Genomic DNA, 26360 nt, shown 5'->3' on the forward strand with positions numbered 1-26360 from the left:
ACGCAACTTTTACTGCACTTTATCAACGACAAGGACGCAGCTGCATGCGCTTAGGAGTGCGTGTGATCGAACTCGACGGGGTGGTGCTGCTCCACCAGGGCCACGTACAGGCCGGCGCCGATCGGGCCGCCAAGCATCGGTCCGACGATCGGCACCCACCAGTACGACTCGCTTAGCGTGAACACCTTGGGCCCCCAACCAGCACACAGAGTAAAGAAGCGAGGACCGAGGTCGCGCGCCGGGTTGATGGCGTAGCCGGTGTTCATTCCAAAGGCCATGCCAATGGCCACCACCAGTAGCGCGACAGCTCCGGGTTGGCTATACGGGCTGGCCGGCTTGTTCATTTCGTCGCCGATGGCGAAGAGGCAGCCGACCAGCAGCGCCGTGCCCACCACCTCCGTCATGAAGCAGGTGCCAATGGGGACGTCATTGCTGTACGGATACGTGGCGAAGATTCCCTGGGTCGTCTTCATGTGCGGGTCGGAGACTTTGATCAGCGGGTCGTACACCATGCCGACAATGGCCGCGGCCAGGAACGCCGCCAGCATTTGAGCTATCACGTAGCACGGGACCTTCTTCCACTCGAAGCGGCCGAACAGGGCCAGCGTCATAGTCACCGCCGGGTTCAAGTGCGCGCCCGATACACCACCGCAGACGTGGATACCGAACAGGATGCCGAGACCCCAGCAGAAGTTGATGCTGATGAACTCGCCTTTCGTGCCTTCGCTCAGCACGACTTGGGCGACGACGCCGGTGCCGAACAGCATGAAGACGAACATGCCGAGGAACTCGGCCATGCATTCCCGGAAGAGAGGAGACTTGGTTTGGAACATTCCTTTGCGGGCCGGCCCCGTCGACATCATGGCCACGTCCGGTTCGCCCATATAGTTCACGTCCATCTTGGGCATGCTGCTGACTCGCATCATCGCGTCAACCTTGTCCGCGCTTTCGCGATGCATGGTTCGGTGGTGACAGGTACTACGCGTTTGCTGGCGGTGGGGGATACGACGAACGCCGTAAAATGGGAAGTGATGGAGTGACTGCAGCGAGACACGAGTGCTCTCCCACCGCGACGAACCGGAATCGCTACCATCTTGACGCTTTTGGTTCCGGATTCCGTAAGGAGTACCAGTGGCCACACCATATGAGCAGGTGCTGCCAAACCGACTCGGTGAGGTGAGGCCCGCAACTGTAGCTAATACTGTCGAAGTGCTGGTTGTGGAAGCACACAAATGCTTCTCGCGCTTTTTTCGGGTTGACAGCATTACCATCCGATCAAGTTCCACCTGCCGGCGATCTACAGATGAACGGTGCATTTCTAGCCAGCCGCTCGGATCTTGACGCAGCGAAGCAGGATGCAGACAGCCTGCTGCATTGGATAGACTGCGCAATGTCGACATCTGCCCACGGACGGCATAAGAGTCCAACTCGAGCATTCGGTTCGTAGTGACGGCTTGGCTCACGTAACATTGCGGGCGTTCTGGACATTGACGGATGACATCAACTGAAGCCACCGGAAAATCGGCAGTGACATGCTTCAAGTTGTAGACTTCAACTCGAAGATGCTCAATCATTTGGGGATTTCATGATGAACAAGACACAATCGGAACGGAGCTAGGATACCGGGGTAATGCAACACGATTGCATTCATAAACTGACGTTGGAGATCCACACCCTACTATACAGCCTCTCCTTCGTCCTAACTACATTTGCATAGACGATTACTGACCTTCGAGCGGGTGCTTGTACTCGCGCGGGTGGTGGTGCTCAATGAGGCCAACGTACACACCGGCGCCAATGGGGCCGCCGAGAAGTGGGCCGACAATCGGCACCCAGAAGTAGCTGTCGCGGAGCGTGAACACCTCGGACCCCCAGCCAGCGATCCACGAAAAGAGGCGAGGGCCGAAGTCACGCGCGGGGTTGATAGCGTAGCCGGAGTTCATGCCGAAAGCCATACCGATGGCCACCACAAGTAGGGCCACGGCGCCGGGCTGCGTGTAAGGGTTGGCCGGCTTGTTTAGCTCGTCACCGATAGCGAAGATGCAGCCCATGAGCATCGCCGTGCCCACCACCTCCGTGAGGAAGCAGGTGCCAACGGGCACGTCGTTGCTGTACGGGTACGTGGCAAACACGCCCTGCGTCGAGGTCTTCTGGGGGTCGATCACGTTGAACATGGGGTAGTACACGACCCAGACGATGAAAGCGGCAGCGAAGGCGCCGAGGATCTGCGAGATGATGTAGTACGGGACCTTCTTCCACTCCATGCGGCCAAACCACGCGAGCGTCGTGGTCACCGCGGGGTTCAGGTGCGCGCCCGAAACTCCGCCCGACACGTGGATACCGAAGAGCACACCGAGGCCCCAGCACAAGTTGATGTTGATGTACTCGCCCTTGGTGCCTTCGCTGAGCACCACCTGGGCCACGACGCCGTCACCGAACATGATCATGACCATGGTGCCCAGGAACTCGGCGAGACACTCGCGGAAGAGCGGCGACTTGACTTGGTACGGTTTGGCCGGCTCGAGGTTCGTGAACACGTCTGGTTCCTGCACACCGACGTAGCCGCTCTCGATCTTGTCGTCGTTGCCCGACATGTAGCTGCTGCTGCACTTGATTAAACGCCGAACGCGGATGAAAGGGGCGCTGTGAGGCCGACACTGCGAATCGGAAAGTGAGCTGCTGGGCCGCGCGCGCCTCGGGGTGTCAATGCGAGACGGGAGCAATGTTGACAGCACCCGAATTTCGCTTGAAGTTCAACCACTATGCACGCCTTCATTATCCTAAACGAATGGCACAGCCAACATAACGAGGCCGCCGATGCATGAAGCCGAGTCAAGCGGCGTGGAGTCGCTGCCCGGGTGTGTGCCAGCTGCAGCCCCGTTCGTGCTGTCTGCACTCCCAAAGGCAGTGCAGTGAAGGATGCGCCGTCGGCCACTTCCGCGACGATCATCTCCATATGCCGGTTTGCTGGATATGACTCGCCGACCCCCAGAAGATCGATCGGCCACCAGCTTAGCGCTTCGCTTTGCTTTGGGCTCGCGCCCCCAAGTGAGACCGCCGGTCTCGACACTTTACCGGCGGTCTCCACAGAGGTGCATGGTTCTTCAGTTTTGATTAGGATCTGTAAACGAGGACGTGCATGTTGAACCCGGCCGCCCGCATTTGTAAACAGCCCACGCTGGCGAAGCATTGGCGGCCGAGTCGCGCAGCAGCTGCAACTCGTGAACCACTCAGTCAGAGGGAGTCTTCGTGAGGGTGCGTGTGAGGGTGTCCTCTTCGTGCTGGACGCGTGCCAAGGTGGACGAGTGATGGCCTGAACGCGACGAGGCCGACCACCAGCACAGCTGCTGACGTCGGCGTCGTGGCGACCGCCGATCCGTGAGCGCGGCCGCAACGCTACGCCGGGCGTGGCGAGCTTCCTGCAGTCGAACTGCACTGCTGAATCGAGAGAGTACCCAGGAAAGCACACGATACGTTCATTGCTGGTCATATACTTATCGATACGTTCACGCGCTGCTAGGATACGCCTCTCAGTTGTCGAGCGGGTGCTTGTAGTCGCGCGGGTGGTGGTGCTCGACCAGGCCAACGTACACGCCGCCACCGATGGCACCTCCGAGCAGCGGGCCGACGATCGGGACCCAGAAGTAGTGGTCCCGCAGGGTGAACACGCGCGAGCCCCAGCCAGCACAGAGCGAGAACAACCGCGGGCCGAAGTCACGGGCCGGGTTGATGGCGTAGCCCGAGTTCATGCCGAACGCCATGCCAATCGCTACCACCAGCAGGGCCACTGCTCCAGGCTGCGTGTACGGACTGGCCGGCTTGTTGAGTTCATCACCGATGGCGAAGATACCGCCCAGCAGCAATGCAGTGCCCACCACTTCCGTAAGAAAACATGTCCCCACTGGCACATCGTTGCTGTACGGGTACGTGGAGAAGACACCCTGCGTGGTCTCCTTGTTCGGGTCGATGGTGTTGAACATGGGGCAGTAGACGGCCCAGACGATGAAGGCCGCCACGAACGCACCCAGCACCTGCGCGATGATGTACGGGATCACTTTACGCCACTCCAGACGCCCGAAGAGCGCCAGCGTCGTGGTCACCGCCGGATTGAGATGAGCTCCCGAGACACCGCCAGAGACGTGAATGCCGAAGAGAACTCCGAGGCCCCAGCACAAGTTGATGTTGATGTACTCGCCCTTGGTACTCTCGCTCAGTACAACTTGGGCCACGACACCGTCACCGAACATGATGAGCACCATGGTGCCGATGAACTCGGCCATGCACTCGCGCAGCAGCGGCGACTTGACTTGGTAGCTCTTGACGGGGATCGAGGCGATCTCGACGTCGGGCTCCTGCAGGCCGATATACCCGTTCTCGGCCTTGTCGTTGGCATCCGAGTCGCGCGGTGGCATAGTGGCTTGGTTGTTGCTGAAATTTGGAAAACACTTGTGAAGCTCGACGCAGTTTGCGAAGTGAGGTGAAGGAGCGACGGCCATCTCGTCGGGCGCCCTTCGGCATCTCTCGGTCACGCAACGAGCACTTACTTCAAGGAGCGTCATCTCTACGCCCGGAAGGCGAACTCTGGGATCCAACGGACCTCCTTCACAGCCCCCAACGCTGCCTACACCAGCTCCACGGCCGGGGAACCTTTGTGTGTGTGATTAGACCAAGTTGAAGCTGTCGACTATCCCAACCAGGCCAGCGCGTCAACCACGAATGTCGCCTTGTAGACTTACACGAGTCGTAACGAGCGAGTCGACTGCCTGTCGTAGGCTGGCTGCAAAATGATGCACTTAATTTTTCGACACTTTGCACATTTTTAATCTTTATCGTTTGACGGAGCTTGTCATGAACGACCGCCGACGGGCACAACAGCAACTAGCATGAAAGGCGCCGATGAAGTAGTCTGTGGCCACGTTATCTGACGAGGCGTTTTCGGAATCCTTGCAGTTGCAGTGTCACGCTGCATTGATTGCCGGCGAAGTTCCCGCAGGGCGTAACATACCCGCACCACGTCGGGCTCGGCCGAAAGCGAACGAGCGTACCAGGGAAACATGAGGAAACAAAAGTTTATAGAGGAAGACATTATGCATCACGGCTACTTGGACGCTACCATAACCATGACGATGGGCCAGCCTTGCCGTCTCTAACTTACGACACACTGCTCCATCGATCCAAACACCTTCTCTAGTTGTCGAGCGGGTGCTTGTAGTCGCGCGGGTGGTGGTGCTCGACCAGGCCAACGTACACGCCGCCACCGATGGCACCTCCGAGCAGCGGGCCAACGATCGGGACCCAGAAGTAGTGGTCCCGCAGGGTGAACACGCGCGAGCCCCAGCCAGCACAGAGCGAGAACAACCGCGGGCCGAAGTCACGGGCCGGGTTGATGGCGTAGCCCGAGTTCATGCCGAACGCCATACCGATGGCCACAACCAGCAGGGCCACAGCGCTCGGCTGCGTGTACGGGCTGGCCGGCTTGTTGAGCTCGTCACCCAGAGCGAAGATACCACCCAGCAGCAATGCAGTGCCCACCACCTCAGTGAGGAAGCAGGTGCCGACCGGGACGTCATCACTGTACGGGTACGTGGAGAAGACACCCTGCGTGGTCTCCTTGTTCGGGTCGATGGTGTTGAACATGGGGTAGTAGACGGCCCAGACGATGAAGGCCGCCACGAACGCACCCAACACCTGCGCGATGATGTACGGGATCACTTTACGCCACTCGAAGCGGCCGAAGAGAGCGAGCGTCGTAGTGACGGCCGGGTTCAGGTGTGCACCCGAAACACCGCCCGATGCGTGGATGCCGAAGAGAACTCCGAGGCCCCAGCACAAGTTGATGTTGATGTACTCGCCCTTGGTGCTCTCGCTGAGCACCACCTGGGCCACGACGCCGTCGCCGAACATGATGAGCACCATGGTGCCGATGAACTCGGCCATGCACTCGCGCAGCAGCGGCGACTTGACCTGGTACGGCTTGGACACAGCCGATGCCGGCGTCAGGGCCACGTCGGCCTCCTGCAGGCCCACGTAGCCGTCTTTGTCCTTGTTGCCGCTGTCGGACAAGCGGGCCATCTTGAAGGGAGGGAGGGAGGGCGGGCGGGAGGGAAGGAGGTCGCTGCTGGCTGGGAAGAGAGCTGCTCGGCCCGAGGCGAATCGGAAAGTGACTGCCCGCGGTGGGATGGCGAAGGCCCCGCGCTCCATGCGGCCGGCACGTCTGTCTGGGTCCCAGGTCGCCATGGCCGTCGAGTTGCCGCGTAATGTTCACGCGGCTCGGGTACTTCAAGGTGCAGCTGTCGACGTGACACAACGAAGCAGAACCGGGGCCGCCCGATCAGCGCGCCTTCGACTCTCGGCCAGCAATGGGCCGGGCCAAGCCCTGCCGTCCATTTCAGATGAAGTGTCTTCGAAGACGCATCCTTCTTCAAGCCGGCCCGCCGGCACAGCGCGTCTACGCAACGGCCGGCAATGCCAATGTACATGTAGTGCTTGTTGCTATCTCCCGGAGCTTGCCTGCATCGGAGACTCCCCGCCCGGGCCAACAACGCCGCGGGCCAGCGTCGCCATCGCCAGCTGCACCGCCACGGTCTCTACGCTGGGCAGCATGCAGGCACTGCCTGCCAGGCTGGCCGCGCGACTCGAGCGAGCGGTCGAAGCCGTCTCAGTTGAAGCTGACCGACAGTGGCACCGGATTTGCCGGCGGTCCTCGCTTGGATATCGCCACCAAACGCGGTTGGGCTCGATCGGTGTGCGGTAGGTGGCGCGCTGCGCTGCCGGGAATTGCCAGACTCATGCATGGCCCATGACGGCATCGGCGCGGACGTTGGCGCTGCCTGCCGGCACGCGCTGCAACTTGTGGTGACAGCCGTTGCCGTCTCGGTGCACGCCCGTTGCCTGTAGACGAACGGGGTCCTCGCTAGTCGAACGCGCTGTCGAACAGCTGAACGCGGAGCCTTGTCTCTGAAGGACGGCCATGTCCGACCGAGCGCTGCGCGAGCGATGGTGACTCGAAATCGGCGCTGCGTCGCTGAGTCAGCTTTAGAAGAGGCTGTGGACTCCAAGCAGCACTCGTTGGTGGCCCGTATCAAGCACGAGCGTCGGACCTCCTGCGCGCGGTGGCCATTGCAAGCAGATCGAGATGCTGGAGTGGCCAGTTGCAGCCACAGTGGTGGTGGTGATCAAATGGAGCGTACGCCCCCTTACCGTGCAGCCCAGAACGGGGCTACCAGCGAACCCAGGAGTGCACATCGCGCAACTCGAACCTCACCACGTGAACAGCAGGGGCTCCAACTCGCGCGCAGAATTTGGTGAAAGCGAAAGCCAAGTTCGTGCCGAACGGTGCCGATACTCACCAGGTTGCAAGTACGGGCTGGCGGGCTTGCTGAGCTCGTCGCCGACGGCGAAGCGTCCGCACAGCAGCAACGCTGTGCCACTAATACCTCCGTCAAGAAACGAGTGCCCACGGGCACGACGCTGTTGTATGGGTCTGTGATGAGTTCGTCTTGTCCGGGCCCAAGGCCGCCATGATGGTACCGAGCGTCTGTACGACAAAGTACGGCGGGGCCCGGCATGCTCAGACGATGGTATGCCACTTTTCGAGCTTGCGGTATGTGCGTCGAGGATATTGCTGTTGCGTTGACGTTGGTGGCCATTTGATCGATCGAGTCTCCCTTATGACTGCTTCCTGGTGGACTTTCGGTGGAGACGCTGCTGGAATAGGGACCACAAACTCCAGGATCCGTTCTGGACTGCGGTCACAAGCAATGCTTACGACCTGCCGATCGAGTTTCTTTCGTGTCTCACCTCAAGCAAAGCTAACAGAACTACAGTCACTTGGCCGAGCGCTCTCTCGCTTCGCTTAGTGGCGGCCGATATGCACAGCTGCAGGACTTCTGATTTTCTCTGAAGAATATGTGGTGTATCCGGTGATGAATACGAGAAGGTATCACAAACGTGAGTGTATATCACAATTTGTATAGAGCGGAGGTGTGGTTCTACGAGCTCGGTGAAATGTCTTACTTCTCCACACCGATGCGCCTTACTAAATAGGCAGTGCCCATCAGCCTTTTCCCTGCTTCCAACTCTTCACTGCTTTGCAAAGCAAAAATGGTAAAATGGTCTCCATCTCTAGGAGCAGTGAAAGCAAACGAATTCCGATCGGAGACGTGCGCTCCAGATCCGTTCGGTGAGCGAATACGCTGCAATGGGTGTCGCCAAGCTTCGCGCAGCGATCCATGCGCGCCCACAAGAGCTGGCTGAGAAGACCGAGTGGCGTACTTCCATCCACAATTCTCGACCAATGCCTTTCAAATTATTATCATTATCGTCTGCTACTGCTGGAAGATCGTCACCAAGTTGAAGCTGACACTCGTAAGTGCGAATAGTACTTACTGTCGTAACTATGAGCCATTTCCACGCCAAGGATCGCTTTCAGGCACTCACTATGAGCGCCAACCGGTTTTGCAAAGGCTGCGCTTGCTCTTCTCATGCGCCCACCAGCACCACAGACTGGAAAATGTGAATAGGAAGTGGAAACGAACGTACCAGAAACGGAGTGGATGAATTGATATGGCTGAGAGTCCTCAGTCGGACTCCCCACTCAACTCATCGAGGCAAGTGGTCAACCAGCACCGTCCCCCTTACTACTACATCAGATTTTTCACGTCCCAAGGCGGAAGCACCGTGACGACAGGGTCAAGTCGGCCGTCTCACCACATCGAGTGAGACAGAGAAAAACCAAAAATTGACAATAGCTTTCCGTCCGGAATGGGTTGGGATGGCCGATCCAAGTCTGATGGGGGCCCTGAAAGACGAAAGACTTTTGTGAGGAGGGCTCCTACAAGTTCGACATTGATATGGCTAGCACCCCATGCAAGTCGGCACCAATAGTATCAATTGCTGGTTTGCCACTTCTCCATTTTCCAACAACTACAAACCCACACACAACCCCCATGGATCCGCTTTCATACAGCTACAAGGTCGACGAGGACTACACCCCCGTTCAGTCTCCTCGACCGCTCGAGCTCACCGTCCCTGCCACTCGCCCTTACCAGCTCAAGTCTCCACTGCTACGAGAGTGTCTCGCAGAATTCCTCGGGACATTCGTCCTCGTGCTCTTCGGAGACGGAGCCGTCGCTCAAGTCACGCTCAGCGACAACGCCAAAGGGAATTACACCACGCTGTGCCTCGGGTGGGGAGTGGGCATCCTCTTCGGCATCCACGTCTCGGGAGGCGTCTCCGGCGCGCACATCAACCCCGCCATCACCACCACGCTCGCGCTTTTCCGACGTTTTGAATGGCGCAAGGTCGTCCCCTACGTCGTGGCGCAGACGCTCGGCGCCTTCGTGGCCGCCTTCCTCATATGGGCCGTCTACAGGCCGCTCTTCGACGTTATCGACCCGCACAAGACGACCACGCAGGGCGTCTTCGCCACGTATCCCTACAGCAGCGACGTGTCCGTGGGCACTTGCTTCTTGACGGAGATAGTGGGCACCGCTCTGCTGCTGTGCGGACTCTTTGCCATCGGCGACGAGCTCAATAAACCCGCCAACCCATACTCGCAGCCCGGCGCAGTGGCACTGCTGGTCGTGGGTATTGGCATGGCGTTCGGCATGAACTCGGGTTTCGCGCTGAACCCCGCGCGCGACTTGGGGCCTCGGTTGTTCGCCTGGGTGGCCGGGTGGGGCTCTCGGGTGTTCACGCTGCGTGACGCGTACGGTTGGGTCCCGCTGGTAGCTCCATTGCTGGGCGGCGCGATTGGAGCGGGCGTGTACGTTGGCCTCATCGAGCACCACCACCCCCGCCAGTACAGCCAAGAGCACAACGCCCAGTTCCCTGACGTGATGGAGCGAATCGATCTCTTTAGTACTTCATCGTACAAGCCGTAGGTTGGAATTAGTAGTAGGGAGAAGAGTTAGCACTTCAGTTCTCTTGATTTCGAGCTAGTTACTATGAATGCACTTACCACTCGTTGTACAAACCTTCAATTGCAGTTCCTATTGCTGCAATAGTCTCATTTAAGTCGTGTTACTCATCAAGTTGACACGCCTTGGAGCGCACCACCCGGCCTGCAGCGGAAGCCAACTTCTTCATGGCCGAATACTGCGATTGCGTCAAGTCGTGGGTCTTCTGATCCATGCAGCAGAACGATCCGATGACTGTGCGGTTATCCTCTCCTACGATCGGAAAGCCGCAGTAGAATCGTACATCGAAAGCAGTTCGGCCGTTGATGTTCTGGAATCGTATGTCGGCCTCCGGGTGGGGCACCAACAGCGGCTTCGACGTCATCACCGTGTGCTGACAGAACGAGTGTTCGCGTGGAAGCTCTACGCGTCGCAACTCCTCCAGGTTCGAGCCCAATACCGTCATGTGCTCGGCGGTGACCACGGTCACGATGCTAAACTTGCAGTCCAGCTGAGTAGCGGCAAGGGAGCATAGCAAATCTAGTTCGGAGGCGTCTTCCAGCTCCATGATGCGACTACGGACGATGGCTCCCAATCGCTCCGTCTCGTTCAGCGGAATGGGGGCGTCCGGAATCGCTCCATTTGCCGCGGTCTTCGGCATGGTAAGCGGGTAGTCGCGCTTCGAGGCGTTGGCCAAGACACACTGGTACAACGGCACCTGGTGAATACTCAAACCTCCATCCAGAGCATCCAGATACTCTTGATCAGCGCTATCGGAAGTTAGTCGGATCGATCGGGGTTTCGCCTCAGCTTCAGCCTTCGCTTGCTCCTCTTCCTCTTGGCTAACGAGATACTGGATCACCGTACGGACGGAGTTCTTCCGAGCCCCTGATGACGCCCGCAACTGCCTTCGCAGCAGGTGGGCCAGTGTCTTGTTAGCTGGCGGTTCACTCACAGGGCCCCGCCTCACCTCAATATTTCCTAGCGAGCTTGGCTTCACAGCGGAGTAGTCTCCATTTTCCACGAACTCCATACACCGTGAGCACACGCGCACGGGCGTGATGCAACGCGTGGTCTGCGTCTCCATTTCCTGTACCGACCAGCAGCGATCGCAAACGTAGTGACCGCAAAGGTGGCACCGATGCTTGCGAGTGAGCAGACGCAGCGACTTGGTGCAGCAGATGCAGTGCGAGTTCTTCGCGGGGAAGGCCGCTCGGTCGGCCATCGTCTGCGCCCCAAACCGGCGTCGAATGACCACTTCCGGTAGCCGCGTGGCCCCCTCGGCCAGCCGCATGAGGCGAGCGCGCATTTGAGATTGGCCAGCGTGGCCAGGTGCATCCGCGTCGTTATTACCGTCGAACTGGCCGAAGAAAATTACGCGGACGAAGCGACTGCCGCGTAGCTGCTCGACCAGATACCCTGCCTTCATGTTGTGGAGCATGTTGACTCGGCCGTGGCCATTCACTTTGCCCGCCTCGAGCTCCTTCTCGTCCAACGAGCTCAGCATCAGTGTGAACGAATTGGCCTTCCTCGACGAAGTCTCAACATCCTCCCCACTCTGAGACTCACGGACGAGCTGCGCGCGCTCGAGGTAGCACCACTGCTCGTTGGGCGAGAACATCTTGCTGTGCACGAAGGTGCCCGTCTTCACGGCCACCCGCGTGGTCGTCGACACCTGCTCCTGGAGCAGCTCGGCCAGCTTGGGGCCATCCCCCATAGGAACCACGTGCACCACCGAACCATAGATGAAGTCCTTCCGGTACAAGCCGCTCATGACGGCGTTGTGGTCGAAATCGGTGGCCGTGTTCAGCACATGCACCACCTCCTGCAGGTGGCAGCGGATCTCTCCAGCGGCCAAAACCTGCTGCGTCGATCGGCCCTTGCCGGCCGTATCGGTCTCAGGCACGAGCAATGCCGCAGGCTGTCGCGCGTACGTCGTGAAGGACCCGCGCGACTTCTTGAGCTTCCACCTGCACTCGGCGTCGTTGGAGCTGGCCAAGCCGCGGAAGTCCATGGCCCGGGCCACCGCCTCCGCGCGCGCGCACAACTCGTTGTCGTTCACGTGAACGCGCGGCTTGGGGAGCGAGCCGGAGCTGGCGCTGGAGGACGGGAAGGACCTCGACAAGGACGCCGTCATGGCCGTCCGCGTCTTGCCGCGGAAGCGCGTGCGGTGCGTCTTGGAGACGGCACCGTCGACTCGGTCGGCACTGGCCGCGCGTTCCAGCAGGGGCGTGTCGGTGTATCGGGCCTGCATCGCCGGAGTAGCAAGTGAGTGTCGCCTACGCGGTTAGTCGGATAGTGACGAGGTTGGCTGGCCTGACAAAAGCCACCGCGCGGAAGTGAGAGGGGCAGCGCCACAGTGAGCATGATGTGGATCCGTCGAACGCCCCGCGTAGAGACGGCACAGATGCAATGTGCGACTGTAGCAATTCCGCGTCCCGAGTGACAGGCGGCCTGATGGCCGGACGTGTCGTCGTGAGGCAGATGGTGGTCATTGATCCGCGTCAATCGGAATGTCTGTCTTTCACCTTCATTGGGACTCGGCATTTGCAGGCACGCATTGGGATAGCATCTTGGGCACGCTCGAAGGAGAACTCCCATGTAAAGGAAGGTACCACCGACACCAGTCTTGATTGCGCGGCTGCATTCAGAGTTGCCACGGAGGTCGGATCGAAGCAGCCAAGACCGTCGATGTCGCTTTGGGGACAGTTAAACCGAGTTGGGGTGGGGTGGGGTGGTCAGGAGCGGGAAGGCTGCCAACGCTGAGGTCAGCAGACGCTAGCGCACCGAGATTGATGCCGTCTTAGCATGCATCACGTCAACTTGACAAACTGGAACGGTATCCTATGGACATGTGTGTGTGATTTCCCCACTTACGGCGTCGCCGCGGTTAAATTTTCTAATGAGACTGGCGCTCCCAAGAGTCCATGAGCTCTAAGCAGCACTCAGAGAGCCTGCCGCTGAGCAGCAGTCGCTGCACGAGCTGCCGCACCTCCAGGTCGGACGACGAGATGCAGCCGCACAGCGCCTGGTACATCTCCATCAGACTGCGCGGCTGCATGTCCACCTCCAGCGCGCTGGTCAGCAGCACCACCACTCTCTCGCGAGCTGCCACGAGCTGGGGGTCGTTGCTGCTGGAAAGTGCCCCCATCGACGAGAAAGAGTTCAGGCGCGCGTCTCGCTCCACTGCACTTGTCGGAGCTGAGGGTGAAGGCGGCTTGGAGCTCGCAGCGCTGTCCAGATCGGCGAACTGCACCAACGCCGTGTTGCAGCACGCCACCAGCCGAGCGCGCGCGAACGCAGCCAGCTCTTGGTCCGCCATCTGAATACACATCGTGGTCAGCTGACGTACGCAACACCGGATAATAGCCTTGTTGTGCTCCACGGCGTCGATCCCCGAGCAGAGCAAAGCGACCAGGTCGCCGATGAACGCGTTGTACTGCTGGCCGACGTGAGACTTGAGGTCGTTGCCATCACTGAGGAGCGCAATTGTACTGTCCACCACGCACTCCAGTACACTCAGCACCAGCACTTCGTCCTCCTCCGACTGAACGCACGACGGGAACTTGCCCCCATTTGGCTGGACGAAGCCCGCAATCGTTTCCAGCAGCGGTCTCCAGCACGCCTCGGCCAGGCGGACGGCCGCCAAACCACTTGAGATAACGACGAGCAAGACACGCAGCGCGTGCTTCCACAACTGCGTCGCTGCCTTCTGCGCCGCTGTCATTGGCTTCTCCGGAGAAGGGGACGGACTCGACTCGGGCGTGGTGAGGCCATCGCCGAACTTCAGGAATGGCTGGATGCAGAAGAGAACCGAAAGGAACCGCTTCTCCTTGGCCTCCTTCGACACGCTCGCGTACAGCTTGGCCAGCGACGTGAGCGCATGCCTCGTGAAGAAAACGAGGTCCTTGGTCGATGACTGAGTCACGTACCCGACAAGTTGGTCCAATATCTTCGTGTGGACATCCGGGTGAGACGCGAACGAGTCGCACTCTTCGAACGCGTTCAACACCCTTGACTGCAAACTGTTCGTCGTGATGTTGGTTATCGCCTTCGTCACTGCCCCATTGCCGATCGCAGGGGTGCCAAGCACGTGGCGGGAGATTAGAGTCGCGAAGAGATCCAACATCTTCTCCACATTGCGCAAGTCTTTAAACTCGTACTCCTTCGCCTGAATGTAGAGCGTCACCAACACCGACACCACTGCGCTCGCAATCTCCTGCTCCTCGTCTTCTATCCACGGCAGGACAGGATTTCTGTCCTGCGCTGCCGCTATTTGTCGCTCGTCACACAGACGCAGTAGCTGCGCGAACGCTTCTTCCCATATCACAGGGTCGCGATATACCGGCGCAGAAGTCGCCCGCCTTAGATTTGGAGAAGTCGAGGCGGCGGACGTTGGGGTAGACGTGGGCACAAGAGCGCCTCCGACTACACGCATACCCACTCCGGCACGGACAGGCTGCGACTGCGCAATGTGGTCAAAATCGCCGGCGGACGAAACCTGCAGGAGCGTTTGCAGTGTCTTCACAGACGCCAGCACCACTTCCTTGGGCATACCGAAAGCCGCGTTCAGCGCTACGTGCTGCAGCAGCTCGCGCCAAATGGTGGAGAACCACGACGTGTGCTGCAGCAGATAATGCCAATTAGTCTCCAACACGCGACTGATTCCCGTCAGCATCAGCACCCGCGACTCATTCCACTGCTTCTCCGCGTTGTCGCGTGAGTGATGAAGCATATAGTTGGCTCCGCCCTTGGCCTCTTCCTTCTCACGCGCGCTCGTGCTCTTCCTTCTCTGCGTCTCGCACAGCTTCGCCGCAAGTGGCAGCACCGTCGAGTTGATAAACAGTTGCCATTCACTCAGTTCGAACTGAGCGCCGTACGTCACCGCCGTGCCGAACAGGGTGTTAATGGAGCTGTTTCGCACTTCAGCTCGCTCGTTCAGCGCAACAGAGCTAAACTCGGCAAAAATATACCCCCACTGCCCCTGCTTCCGCTTGCTGGGGTCACTCTCTTGACGTGTCTTCTGCTTCCCGATCACATCCGCCACACTCCACAGTTCGTTCACAGCTGTAAGACTGATGTTGACATCCTTGGCGCGACTTCCAAAACGTCCAATGCACTTGATGCAGTCGGGAAGGTAGCTGCTCGGAATGGACACCACTAAATCATCCACGATGAGGCGCAAGCACTTGAAGGCCAGCACCTGGGTCTTGCCGTCTCCATTTTCGCAAGCTTCTTGTACTGCAGCTAAAATCAGCGGCCATCCACTGCTGAGAAGGTGGCCACATGCGTTGAGCATTTCAAGCATGCCTGTCAACGTGCGATCTTTCATGTCCGAGCGCGCTAGCTTCAACAAGGGGCCGAAAAGTTCTTGTTGGTCAAACACGTGCGGGGAGGCGGGGCCATCCTCGTTCCGCGCTGCGTCCAGAGCTTCCATAGTGGGCTTCGCGGTGGGTGATACGCTGTTGACAATGTTCTGCAGAGCGTTCTGCATAAGCTGCAAAATGCTATCAGTCGTGAACACCTGAAACTGACCGAGCTGGGGGAACTGGGCTGCCGTGAGCGGAGCCTGAGGCACAAACGTGCTCATGAGCACCAGCTCCCGCATCACTTCTTCGAAGCACCGCTTACTACTCGACGCCAACTGGGTGAGCATACGTAACGCGAAGCATGGCATGAAGGTGCCTGATCCGGTAAGCCCCACACCCAAGTAGCTTTGGTAAATCCTCATGTGATGGTTACTTGCGGGGCTAGACACGTCGCCATCATCCACAAGAGTCCAATCCTCGCCCTGTGAAGCAGAATCGGGGGTAGACTCATCTCTGTTGGGCATTGGGAGACCAACCTGATTCCAGGACACCCGCCGAACTGCAGCTAGCAGCTTACGCAGTGCAGCACTGCTTAACTTCAGCGCATCGCGGAAAAAGTCCACGATCGAGTTGCTCAGCATGACAAGCTGCTGCTCTACGTCCTCGTCTTCGATCCGGAAAGCGCTGATGCGGTAGTTTTTGGTCGGGAGTTTCTGCTGTCCACTCTTCAGCTTCGGATCCGTCAGCCCCACAACGATTTCGAAGCCCTCCAGCAATACACACCATTCCATCTGTGATAACTCTTCTTCCATGACATGAGCAGCACCGAAAAGTGCCTTCATTGCGTGCACTTCGCGCCAACTAATCACCACGAGACAGCTCTCACCATCGTCGGCCACTGATTCATCCTCGCTACCAGGGGCGGTCGTTGAAATCGACCCCTTCGAGTTCCCTCGAATTCCATCCGGCAACGGAAAGGAGAAGCCACACAGAGCTCGCAAGCACGTCAGCACCACCTCGTCCATTTGCTTGCACCATGCTTCCTTCGCACTTTGACTCTGCATGTTTGCCCGGAGCCGTGATGCCACCGTGGCCAGGACATGGTACGACTTGAGAGACATTGTAACCAGGTCCACCTCACGACAGTGGCGCATCACGCAGTTCATGGACTGAATCACTGCAGGCGCCACCACAGCAACACACGCCTTGGCCAGCTTCTCACATACTTCCTCGTTGTCGGTGGATCTTGACAGCTCAAAAACCGAAGCTGCCATATTGCACTGGCAAGAAGCAGCGACGCGGACAGCCATGAAAAACTGCTGCAGCACGGGCGTCTCTTGCTCGTTCAGTAGCTCCAAACCCGAGCGAGGTGCTGCCCCGTCAGGCCCTTGGGGCTTGAAATCCGAAGGAGGTGACGTCATGATCACAGAGGACGTGGTACGGGTGATGGCGACCAGTACTCCGTCAGGGTAATTTACCATGGCAGCGACCATGTCCGGCTCCAGGCATACGCGGTTCAGCACTTCGAGCGACAGCAGGACGGGCCACGTGACGAAGTTAATTCCTCCTCCAACGCCGGTGGAGCTTGAAGCACTGGCACTTGACGAGCTCGAGTGGGTCAAGAAGTTCTTCGCCTCCTTGAAATTCGCAATAGCGTTCGCAGCATGAAATTTCGAGTCCGGTGACTTGGACGGCGTCGGCGGCGACTTGGACGTGTCAGGGGTCGTGTACGTTCCTGTGGCAATAATCTCCAGCAGTGCATGCAGAATCAAAGCACACTCTCCATCAAGACAGTCAGCGAAGTGGCTCAGCAGCGTACTGGCAAGCCTCATGCCGCGGACGAGCAGCGGGAAGAATGGGCCCGCTGCGCCGTTGGTGTTGCTGTTGGTAATGGACGAGTTCGCCGGGCCCGTGATTCCCGAGCCTGCAGAGCCGCCGTGCTTGTCGTTGCAGCCCATCTCCAGCACCGTCTGGATCAGCGGCGTCATCTGCTGCTTCAGCACGGCCTTGAACTCGATGTCCAAGCGGAACAGTCCGTAGTGCGACGCCAGCACCGTCTCCAGCAGCTCGACGCCAAGCGCCGCGCTCATGGGCGACACGGCCGTGCGCTTGAGCCACATGCCGTTCTCCTCGCGGCTCATGAAGCACAGCTCCTGGAACAGCAGCACGCCCACGTGCTTGGCCTCGGGGCTCGAGTCCACCTTGCCGAAGGCCAGCGACACGAGCTGGCGGATCGTCATGGCCGCCGTGTTGCCCACCATGGAGCTGGCGCTGCTGCTGGACGCGTGCAGGTGCATGCAGATCCACACGGCCTGCATCACCATGTCCTCGTTGCCCACGAGCTCGCTGTCTGGCCCGGGCTGGCCGTCCTGGGCCGGCGTCCGGGGCTTGTGGGCCGGCCTGGCCGGGCCCTTCTTGTCCTCGTAGGCCAGCGTCATGAGCTGCAGCAGCGTCTGCAGCAGCTTGACCTGCACGTCCGCGTGCGCGTTCTTCTCGGCCTGGATCTGCAGCACGCGCAGGATGGAGCCGACGCTGGCCGGCTCGATGGCGTCCCAGCTGACGAGCCGCTGGATGCTGCTGAGCGCCAGCACGAGGATCTTGTGCGACGCGTTCGTGTGGTTGCAGGCCAGCAGGAACGGCCGCAGCACCGACTCGCTCTGGAACAGCGCGTGGCCCGGCCCGGGCGCGCGCCCCTCCACGCGCAGCAGCGCCGCGTACTGCTGCTGCAGCGCCGGCAGCGTCTCCAGCGCGCGGTCCACGGCCTCCTTCACCACCGGGTACTTGCGCTTGGCCTCGCCCCGCAGCGCGTGCAGGTCCGCGGCCAGCTGCCGCAGGAAGTCCATGGCCGGCCGGATCGACGCGAGGCAGGCAGGCAGTTGAACTGGGGAGCGTGGCCGGCACCGCGCTAAGTACGAACGAGAGTTGGATACATTTGGTGTGGAGATACACAATAAGTGACTTCAAGGGGATCCTTCGAGTGCATCTCGCTGGACGTCGAGGAGGGAAGGTATTGTCGAGTTGAGACTTGACGGGTGGCCACGCGTGACTCAGGACTTGCAGTGCAACGCTACGTATCCATCGACGGGGGGCGTTCGTCCGGAAGCAGCACGCACGCGTGGAGTGTCGTTGGAGGTGGTTGACTGCTTCATCGCGTTGTGCTAGTATTTTAATACTATTTAAAATAGTTGTTGGGTGCACTTTACTTGACGGCGTCGGTGTCGGTCGGCGTTTGAGATGAAGTCCATGCTACCAACCGAGCTGAGAGAGTCTACGTGTTCAAGGCTCCATGCCTCCAATGAACTCTACCGCTGTACTAGCACGCGCGCTGCTCAGCGTTGGAAAGCTTGAGCCGTAATCCGACGATGCAGTGAGGTGGTCTCATTCGCGTCATCGCGGTCACTTGACCTGTACTGCTCCAGACGCGCGACCTCTACGACAGCGCTGTCGTCACCCGTCATTCCTGAGCCCTCCGTTGCCAACCAGCTCTCACTTGCCCCGTTCATTTCTGATCGCGTCGAGACTCGAATCGGCTGCTCAGGCCCAGCAGTCTCAATTTTGAAGGCCAACAGACAACTACAGTGGAAACCATGCTCAACCATCGCACCAGTCGTGACGACAAGCACGTAACCCAGACGACGGAGACTGAGGATACGGTGGAGCCCTCGATCGCGTTGCTCGAGGACCCCCGAGGTCCACGTCGCAACGTGCGCCTCACCGATCGGCGGCTGACGGAGGTTGTGACTCGCGACACCAAGACCATCAACTGGCACCTGCTGCGCTGCAGCGTGGCCAACTGGGACAAGGCACCGAGCAGCATGGGCTTCGCTGTCTACACGACGCGGACGAAAGCGCTCCTGCGAGTCATGGCGTCGGGGACCATCACCTGCTCGGTCGAGGAGCTCCGGCAGGTGCTTCGTCCAGCTACCAGTAAGTCGTACACCTCAATGATGCGTGAACTCTTTGGTGAAGACTTCGTCTACGGGGCTCTCGTGCATCGCGTTCCAAGCGCCGATCGAAGCCCCAAAGTGGAGGACATCACAGTAAAGACAGCTCTGTTCTCCAAGCGCAACGCGCTCTCACGGAACGAGCAATGGTGCTTCGTAGACTGCACTCAGAGCCTCAACGAAAACCACGGCAAGGGCTTCTGCGTGACGATATCTTCGCTGGACTCTGAGGAACTCTTCGCCGGCAAGACTCACGCACAGGATCTGCGCCATATTCACGGAGTCCAAGCAGGTTACTCAGTGGTTCCGACTGCTGTGGCGAAAGAGGTTCGAGTGAGCTTCTACGCCCAATTCCTCAGCGATGGAGTAATCTCCGAGACTTCCCCGTCGATCCCATCGAGCAACACCACTGCTCAGATTAAACGGGGAGCCTCGGCTCGAGCCCAGATGAAGCGCCTTACCAGGGTGGCCCATTCTACTGCTCGCTTGACAATACTGGTAAGGCGTCGACGTCTTGGGGTCCAGAAGATGACGAGCCAAGTTTCGTATACGCCGAACAACACGCGGTGCGTGTGCTGTGCGGCTACGATGCGGTCGTCGACGCACATGGGCGTGAGCAGCAAGAAACGAGTGCGGCGACAGTGCCAACTCTGCGGGTACAACGTGTGTGAAGGATGCTCGTCAGAGCAGGAGGCGCAGCGCTCTCAAGACAACGCTTTTGCCATCGTGCGCGTTTGTGGCAACTGCATGGAGCGCGTGGACGACGCCTTGTACGAATCGATCCCGGCGGACAACAGCGATGCGTTGGAGCCGAAGATCCATCCGAACAGTCCAAGGTCGGAAGCAGCTACCAAAGTGCTTGCGCGGTTGCTGCGCGATACGTTGGTGAACGCGTCGGAGCCTGAACTCCCAGCGGTGAAGAATGTCATCATGCGGCTGGTCGAAGACGAGGACTCGTCGCGTTCGTCAGAGCAATCGGACGGATCTTTGCGGGGCAGGAGACTCACTGTCGACAGCTCACAGGAGGAATACCTGTTAGCTCTCCAGTCGCAGCTTCAAATTCCCGAACGGCCTGTGTCGAGTTGTCTGCTTGCTGGGGCCAGCGGAAGAGCGTATCCGCTTGCCTACAGCGACTCAAACGCTGGTGTTCCGCTGTTCCCCCTGCCAGACGATGAACTGGAGCGACTCGGTGCCGTGAGTCGAGCTCGACTCACCGAAGTGCGGAACGTGCCGGAGCTGGAGCTCATCTGCAACCTGGCGAGCCGAGAGCTGCGCTGCAGAACGGCAATGGTGACGCTCATCAGCCACGACACGCAGTACATCCTGGCCACCAACAACCCCGTGTTCCGCAACAGCGCAGGCCCGCGTGACCAAGCTCTTTGTGCACACACCATCATGGGGCCATTGCCCATGCTCGTCCCGCACACAGCAGCAGACGTGCGCTTCAGTCGCAGTCAACTGGTGCTACGAGGTGGCCTGCGCTTCTACTTTGGCTTCCCGCTGTTCGCACCCGACGAAGTCTCAGCGATCGGTGCCGTGTGCTGTGTGGACAGCGAGCCCCGTCGAGTGTGTCAATCGCAGTACGAAAATCTGGAGAAACTCTCGCGTAGCGCCACACGCATCATCGCCAGCCGCATCACTACCGACGATGATCTTCTCGAATAGCCAAGTGGAAGCCAATTGTTGATTAATTTACCGTTCTGCTAACCTTCAAGTAGGCGGGATGCCCGACATGCCATCACGCGCGTGGCGCCTTCAGCGAGAGTCGCCATGAGCGCGTACTGGGACTCCGAGACATCGCGCGTCTCGCCGGCGTGAACACAGCAAAATGTGCCGACAGCAGTGGTGCCTCCTCCTTCCGGGTAAGAAATCTTGATGGGGAAGCCGAAATAGAAGCGCACGCCGTCCCGACGGACGAGGTTCATCGCACTGAAGCGCACGTCGGCCTCAGGGTGGCGGACGAGCAGCGGAGCTCCATTCGTGAGGGTGTGAGCGCAGATGGAGTGGTCGCGGGGGATTTCACAGCCTCGCCAAGCAGGGTCAGTGGACGCCACGACGTAAGAGCAATGGGGTCCAATGATGGTTACCAGCGTAGCATCGCACTGCAGCTCGCCACGCGCGATGTTGCACAACAGCTCGAGGTCTGGCAGGTTCATCATGTGCGTGACGATCTTCGGATGAGTGTCAATCCACTGCAATCGGTAGGCCTCGTCCGCTGGAACAGGATGGTGCGCAACGTCAACAACCTCTTCAGCAGCTTCGTTGTTTTCAGCGTCTTCGGCGCTATCAGTATCATCGTCACTCAAGTCGGCATACTTCAGAGCGTACTCACGCCCGGATGCACCTGCCAGTGGAGGAGTCTCGCCGTCTACTGGACTCGAAGGGGTCTCCGGGGTAACCTCAGGGACTGGAGTGACTTCGGGGGCCGTCTTCGTCGCTGGCTTTGGAATTTCCTCCGCGAACCCTTGCTCTTCGGCGAGACGACCCAGACTCTTGGCCAGATCAGCTGAGTTAGCCCGGAACTTGCTTTTATCCTCCTGCGTGGGGCTGAGGAGGTGCTTAATGACGCGGATGACTACGGGCTTCTCTTCCTTGGATGCATCGCCAAGCACTTGGCTAAGCGCCCGAGCGATCACCGCGCTGGCAGGCTCTGTATCTGGCGTGTCCGGGTGGACAGGCCCGCTGGAAGGAGACATCCCGTCGTTGGACGCGCAGAAGTTGTCGTAGTCGGCGTCGTCCACGCGCTGCATGCAGTGCTCGCACAAGTGCACGGCTTGGCTGTACTTGATGCTTTTGTTTGAGGCCTCGGACGACTCGCCCGCGAACGAGTTCTTGCCGATCGTGCAGACGCAGCGAGCGCACACGAGGAAGCCGCACAGTTGGCAGCGCTTGGAGCCCCGGGCCATTGTCGCGTCTTCCGTACTGCCTCGCTTCGAAGTGCCAAACATACTCCTGGCAACACCCACACGACGCGTGCAGCACACGCAGCGAGTGTTAGTCGGCTGCACCTTCCGGAGATCAGCCAGCACCTGCGCATCCAGTCGACGCCGACGCACTGCGACCTGGAACTGCTTCAGCGCGCGGGCCAGCTGCACCACGCGGGCCAGCACTGCTCCGTTGGACGCGTCGTCGGCCTCTTCACGGTTCCTTACCGTTGAAAAGAGCCATCGGAGCGGAAGAGGAGACGGCCTGCTTGAGCCGGGGCCTGTCGCCACGTGCGCGCAGAAGGTGACGCGGACAGCGCGCTTCGTCCGTCCGTCTTGTAGTTTCCTGGGCTCCTCGGGGGTCACGAGGTAAATGGCCGAGAGCCCTTGGAGGTGGATCACGCTGGCCGCTTGGGCCTTGCCGATGAACACGTCGTCCGGGTGCAGCGAGGCGAGCGCGACCGTGAACCCGACGCCGTGGCTGCCCTCGCTGGGCTCCAGCGCCTTGACGGCGGTGACGAAGCACCACTGCTCGTTACGCGCGAGCATGTGGCGCTTGACGAACGTGGCCGTCTTGACCGTCACGTTCTGGTCCGAGATCTCCTCCGCGTGGTGGACGATGGCGCCGTAGATGAAGTCCGGCCCGACCAACTCCCGCATGATGCACGCGTAGCGCTCGCTCGTGGGCGGGGCCAGCATCGCGTGCATCTCCTTGGCCGAGCACTCGATCACGCACGTGGCTGTGACCACCGTCCCGTCAAGCGACCGCTCCGTCGTCACGCCGGACGCCTCTGAGCGCCGATGCCGCAGCGTCTCCAGGTCAATGCGCGCCGCGGCCTGCGTGGCCACTTCGGCCAGGCGTCGGTCGCTCGCGCGCACGTAGCGACGCTCCCCGGAGTTCATTATCGGAGACCAATATGCAAGGGGTTCAGTTCTTCTCCGCCCGAGACGGCCAGTTGCGGTTTGCGCGCGTGGAGCGGCTTCCTTAGTAACGCGAACGATAAGCTCGGCCAGCCGGTGCCAGTGGATACCACGCATTCTCCATCTCAGTTCGCGCTAGCACTTGCACGCGGCGGTGGGACGTCAAGAGAGACCGCCGGGATGGGGAGGGAAAGTCTGCGAGCGCAGGCAAGACAGCGAGGAGACCCACGTGTGGTTGGTTGTCAACCAGGTTGAACATGGTCGACTGGTGAGCTGTTTAACGCCATCCTTAGCCAATCACAACGCTGTTAACCGTTAAGCGTTAAATGGACCCTTTTCCCGACAACGGGGTCTCAGGCTTCGAGAGCCCGGCGACAACGAACTCCCAGAGCTGCTGCAGCTGCAGCCCTTCTTGCTCCGTCACGCGCCAGCGCATGAACACGCCGGGCTTGCCCCAGGGGGCGTCCACCGTGACGGTCTGGCCCGGAGCGTACTCGTTCCCGGTCCACAGGTCTCTGAACGTGAAGGCCGACGAGTTGACCGCGGAGCCCTTGCTGTCGACTTGAATGGGAGGAAGGTACACTTCAACAGTGGAGGCAGACAAGTCGTACACGGGGGCCACGTACAAAGCCTCGCCCAGCCAGAAGGTCTCATCAATCACGGAGCGCGCGACCGAGTCGTTCGGGGAGTAGACGATCGGGTGACGAACCATGGGCCAGCCATTCTCCTGATACTCCTCCAGCAGGGCCAGGTGATACGGCTTGAGACTGCGGAACAGGCGCGCGTTGTACGCGTGGTACGCGCGAGTTGTCTCGTTCGTGTAGGCCTGCACGTTCATCTGCGGGATGTTGCCTTCATGGGTGCGGAAGGCCGTACCGCTGAAGGCACCGAGCTCGCCCCAGCGGCCAAGAAGCGCAGCGTTGCGAGTGATATTGCCAACGGTGGCCAGCGTGTTCGTGTACCCGCTGATATCCGAGTGGGTTTGCGCGAAACCCGAGGCACCCACGTGGATAGCGCTGCTGATGACCGCGCGCATGCCGTCCTCGCGAGATACATCGATGTTTTGGTCGCCTACCCAGAAGAGGTTGGTGTGCTTCGCCGAAAAGGTGCCCGCGCTGCGGTGGAAGCCGATGGTGTCATTCTCCACTCCCAGTTCAGTCACAACGTCGCGGAGAAGTGTCGCCCAGACGGTCGGGTAGTCATTGTGGAAGACACGCGGGCTCACGGTGCCGCCGGAGAGGCTGACCGAGGAGTCCACCGACAAGTACTCGCCAAAGTCCTGCATCATACCGGAGATCGGCACCGAGAAGTACTGGTGCTTCACCAGCGCCTTAAACCAGTCAATGGTCGACTGGTTGGACAGATCCAGCAGCCCAGCGTCGATTCCAGGGCCACTTGTAATCGTCCAAGCGCTGCCGTCCCCCGCTGTGGCGTTGGCCACGAAGCGGCCTTCACTGGCCGCGATGGCGTAGAAACTTGTGTTGTAACCCGTGCTCTTGGTGCTCACGTTAGCGAGGAAAGTGTTGATGTAGCTCATGGTGCGCACACCGTACCTGGACTGCAGGTGGGGCACCCACTCCGCCCACGTCGGATACAGCGTCGAGTCGGGCTCCCAGTTCCACCACAGCCGGTGCAGCGAGATGTCGTACGCACCGGTCTGCAATCGCGTCCCCGACCAATCCTGCAGCCACACGCTCAAGCGGCATATTTGCAGCAAGCGCGTTCTGAACGACCTCCTCCACAAAGTCCTGGCCACCTTGGATGCCCAGGATTGCGCCGTCATGAGACCAATCCGGCAGCTTTGGCTGTCGGCCGGTGACCTTCGTCAGTGCGTTCGTCGCTTCCAGTAGGGGGTTGCCCGTGGCGGCACGGCCGATCCAGCCACTCACACTTGAGCCCTCGTACATGATCTCCAGCGTGGTTGTCGACCCAGTCACGTAGTCTCCTTCCGTGATGTTCCCAGCGAGATATCCGACCGCCGTATCCTCGAACGCCGACGTGGCGTTACTGGCGAGATCAATGAGCGCGTACTTGATCCCGTCAAGAACGAACTAGCGACCAAGCGACGTCGTAAGAGAGCCCACGCCCGTGTACGTCGTCAGCAACGAGCCACCAGCGAGGGCGCCCGAGATCGATGCATTCGCATTGAGGTAGGTGGTGACGGGATCTTCGCCACGACCGACGGACGCCTCCCTCTCGAGTCCAGACGGGCACGAAGGTTGCCGATACCAGTCTGCTCTCCCAGTCCGAAGAACGCTTCGTCTTGTGGAGACTCGTAGGCCAAGTAGATGTTGTCAACGTTGTTCACCAGCCACGCTGGCGTTGAACACCAAGGGCTGAGAATCGTCGCTGCTGTCGGTGTAGGACGCATCCAGAGCGAACGAAAGCGTCCACGTCCAATCGGAGCACGAAGCATCGGCGAAGGAACCAGTGACGTCCACGCGGTCGGAGCTCGACGAAGCACTGGAGATAGTGGCGGTCTGGCAGGGCGTCCCCACGTCTTCACTGCTCAACTGGAAGTTGCCCGACGCCTATGTGATGGTCGTCAGGCCCGTGGACGCCGAGATGAAGGCTCGGTCTGATGCAGCTGCAAGACAAGCATCTATAAGGTCAGCAACCGGCGTCATGGATTCATCCATCCTTCGGGTTTCACGCACACTTCCAGACTTGATCTCCAGCGCTGTTGACGATGTTGAGGAGAGACGCGTCCGTGTCGACTGTCACCGAGAAGGGGCCTAACGCGTAGCTGGTGGCCGTCGCACCGATCCGCGGCCTGGCTGCGCTTACGAGTGCAGCAGCCGCCAAAGCGGACACCAGGCGAGGATGCATTGCGACGGTCGCGGTAGTCTGGAGTTGCTGTCTCTCTCCGGGTGAATTGCAGAATGGCACACGATACCGACCTTCGTGGCCACCGCACACGGAGCCCTTGCTTGCAACGAGGGGCTGTCGACGCTGACACCCGTAGCCAGGTTGAAGTTCCCTTAGCTGAGACCTTCCCGGTGGCACGCGTGGTTATTAGACGATCCCGATTGTGAGGCGTCGATACTAGCGGTCCGTCCGCGCTGCATCCAGCAGTCGATAAGGAGCGCCTATAGCTTGGCTCCGCTTCTTGTGGTGTGGAGTTGATTCGACTGCACCAGCGCGCTTTTCATTACTGGTTTGGCCGCTTGAAACATTCGCGCTCAACGCACTTTCGCGCCGATCAAGATGTCTTCAAATCGTGTCGAGAGTCTTGTGACAGGCCACCTGCAACCACGTTCAAGGTTGCTCTCGATGAGTTGACCACCGATCGCGAGTAAACAGGTAAGGGGCACTCCAAGATTTCCAGGCGTAAGACTCAAATGCTTATCGCTTAGATACTTT

General features: G+C 59.7%; 12 protein-coding genes across 12 annotated transcripts; 3 read left to right on the top strand and 9 right to left on the bottom strand.

Moving 5' to 3' along the window:
* Positions 1 to 50: 50 nt before the first annotated feature.
* On the bottom strand, positions 51 to 959 carry PHYSODRAFT_525520 (hypothetical protein; the record flags this gene model as incomplete). The annotated part of the gene is made up of 1 exon (XM_009537628.1): positions 51 to 959. The coding sequence occupies one exon, from the start codon at positions 957 to 959 to the stop codon at positions 51 to 53; it is 909 nt and encodes a 302-aa protein (XP_009535923.1).
* Positions 960 to 1721: 762 nt separating this feature from the next.
* On the bottom strand, positions 1722 to 2594 carry PHYSODRAFT_525185 (hypothetical protein; the record flags this gene model as incomplete). Its single annotated transcript, XM_009537629.1, has 1 exon — positions 1722 to 2594. One exon carries the CDS (start codon positions 2592 to 2594, stop codon positions 1722 to 1724), a length of 873 nt encoding a protein of 290 aa, XP_009535924.1.
* Positions 2595 to 3530: 936 nt separating this feature from the next.
* On the bottom strand, positions 3531 to 4412 carry PHYSODRAFT_339641 (hypothetical protein; the record flags this gene model as incomplete). Its single annotated transcript, XM_009537630.1, has 1 exon — positions 3531 to 4412. One exon carries the CDS (start codon positions 4410 to 4412, stop codon positions 3531 to 3533), a length of 882 nt encoding a protein of 293 aa, XP_009535925.1.
* A 644-nt stretch (positions 4413 to 5056) lies between these two features.
* PHYSODRAFT_288735 (hypothetical protein) lies at positions 5057 to 6148 on the bottom strand. The gene has a single exon (XM_009537631.1). The coding sequence runs from the start codon at positions 6070 to 6072 to the stop codon at positions 5188 to 5190; it is 885 nt and encodes a 294-aa protein (XP_009535926.1). The 5' UTR covers positions 6073 to 6148; the 3' UTR covers positions 5057 to 5187.
* Positions 6149 to 8948: 2800 nt separating this feature from the next.
* PHYSODRAFT_525056 (hypothetical protein) lies at positions 8949 to 9884 on the top strand (the record flags this gene model as incomplete). Its single annotated transcript, XM_009537632.1, has 1 exon — positions 8949 to 9884. The coding sequence occupies one exon, from the start codon at positions 8949 to 8951 to the stop codon at positions 9882 to 9884; it is 936 nt and encodes a 311-aa protein (XP_009535927.1).
* A 139-nt stretch (positions 9885 to 10023) lies between these two features.
* PHYSODRAFT_525446 (hypothetical protein) lies at positions 10024 to 10560 on the bottom strand (the record flags this gene model as incomplete). The annotated part of the gene is made up of 1 exon (XM_009537633.1): positions 10024 to 10560. The coding sequence occupies one exon, from the start codon at positions 10558 to 10560 to the stop codon at positions 10024 to 10026; it is 537 nt and encodes a 178-aa protein (XP_009535928.1).
* Positions 10561 to 10743: 183 nt separating this feature from the next.
* PHYSODRAFT_381602 (hypothetical protein) lies at positions 10744 to 11913 on the bottom strand (the record flags this gene model as incomplete). The annotated part of the gene is made up of 2 exons (XM_009537634.1): positions 10744 to 11398; positions 11465 to 11913. Coding segments are annotated over 2 exons (1104 nt in total), but the record flags the coding sequence as incomplete, so codon positions are not given.
* An 885-nt stretch (positions 11914 to 12798) lies between these two features.
* On the bottom strand, positions 12799 to 18051 carry PHYSODRAFT_525769 (hypothetical protein; the record flags this gene model as incomplete). The annotated part of the gene is made up of 4 exons (XM_009537635.1): positions 12799 to 13017; positions 13156 to 13750; positions 13820 to 14263; positions 14306 to 18051. 4 exons carry the CDS (start codon positions 18049 to 18051, stop codon positions 12799 to 12801), a joined length of 5004 nt encoding a protein of 1667 aa, XP_009535930.1.
* A 972-nt stretch (positions 18052 to 19023) lies between these two features.
* On the top strand, positions 19024 to 20094 carry PHYSODRAFT_525651 (hypothetical protein; the record flags this gene model as incomplete). Its single annotated transcript, XM_009537636.1, has 2 exons — positions 19024 to 19518; positions 19570 to 20094. Coding segments are annotated over 2 exons (1020 nt in total), but the record flags the coding sequence as incomplete, so codon positions are not given.
* A 210-nt stretch (positions 20095 to 20304) lies between these two features.
* PHYSODRAFT_374066 (hypothetical protein) lies at positions 20305 to 20778 on the top strand (the record flags this gene model as incomplete). Its single annotated transcript, XM_009537637.1, has 1 exon — positions 20305 to 20778. A coding segment is annotated over one exon (474 nt), but the record flags the coding sequence as incomplete, so codon positions are not given.
* A 77-nt stretch (positions 20779 to 20855) lies between these two features.
* PHYSODRAFT_525688 (hypothetical protein) lies at positions 20856 to 22979 on the bottom strand (the record flags this gene model as incomplete). Its single annotated transcript, XM_009537638.1, has 1 exon — positions 20856 to 22979. The coding sequence occupies one exon, from the start codon at positions 22977 to 22979 to the stop codon at positions 20856 to 20858; it is 2124 nt and encodes a 707-aa protein (XP_009535933.1).
* Positions 22980 to 23319: 340 nt separating this feature from the next.
* On the bottom strand, positions 23320 to 25826 carry PHYSODRAFT_249929 (hypothetical protein; the record flags this gene model as incomplete). Its single annotated transcript, XM_009537639.1, has 5 exons — positions 23320 to 24678; positions 24731 to 25004; positions 25050 to 25192; positions 25313 to 25528; positions 25665 to 25826. 5 exons carry the CDS (start codon positions 25824 to 25826, stop codon positions 23320 to 23322), a joined length of 2154 nt encoding a protein of 717 aa, XP_009535934.1.
* Positions 25827 to 26360: the final 534 nt, after the last annotated feature.

The sequence above is a fragment of the Phytophthora sojae genome, assembly GCF_000149755.1.
Source record: "Phytophthora sojae unplaced genomic scaffold PHYSOscaffold_10, whole genome shotgun sequence".
Classification (NCBI taxonomy): Eukaryota; Oomycota; class Peronosporomycetes; order Peronosporales; family Peronosporaceae; genus Phytophthora; species Phytophthora sojae.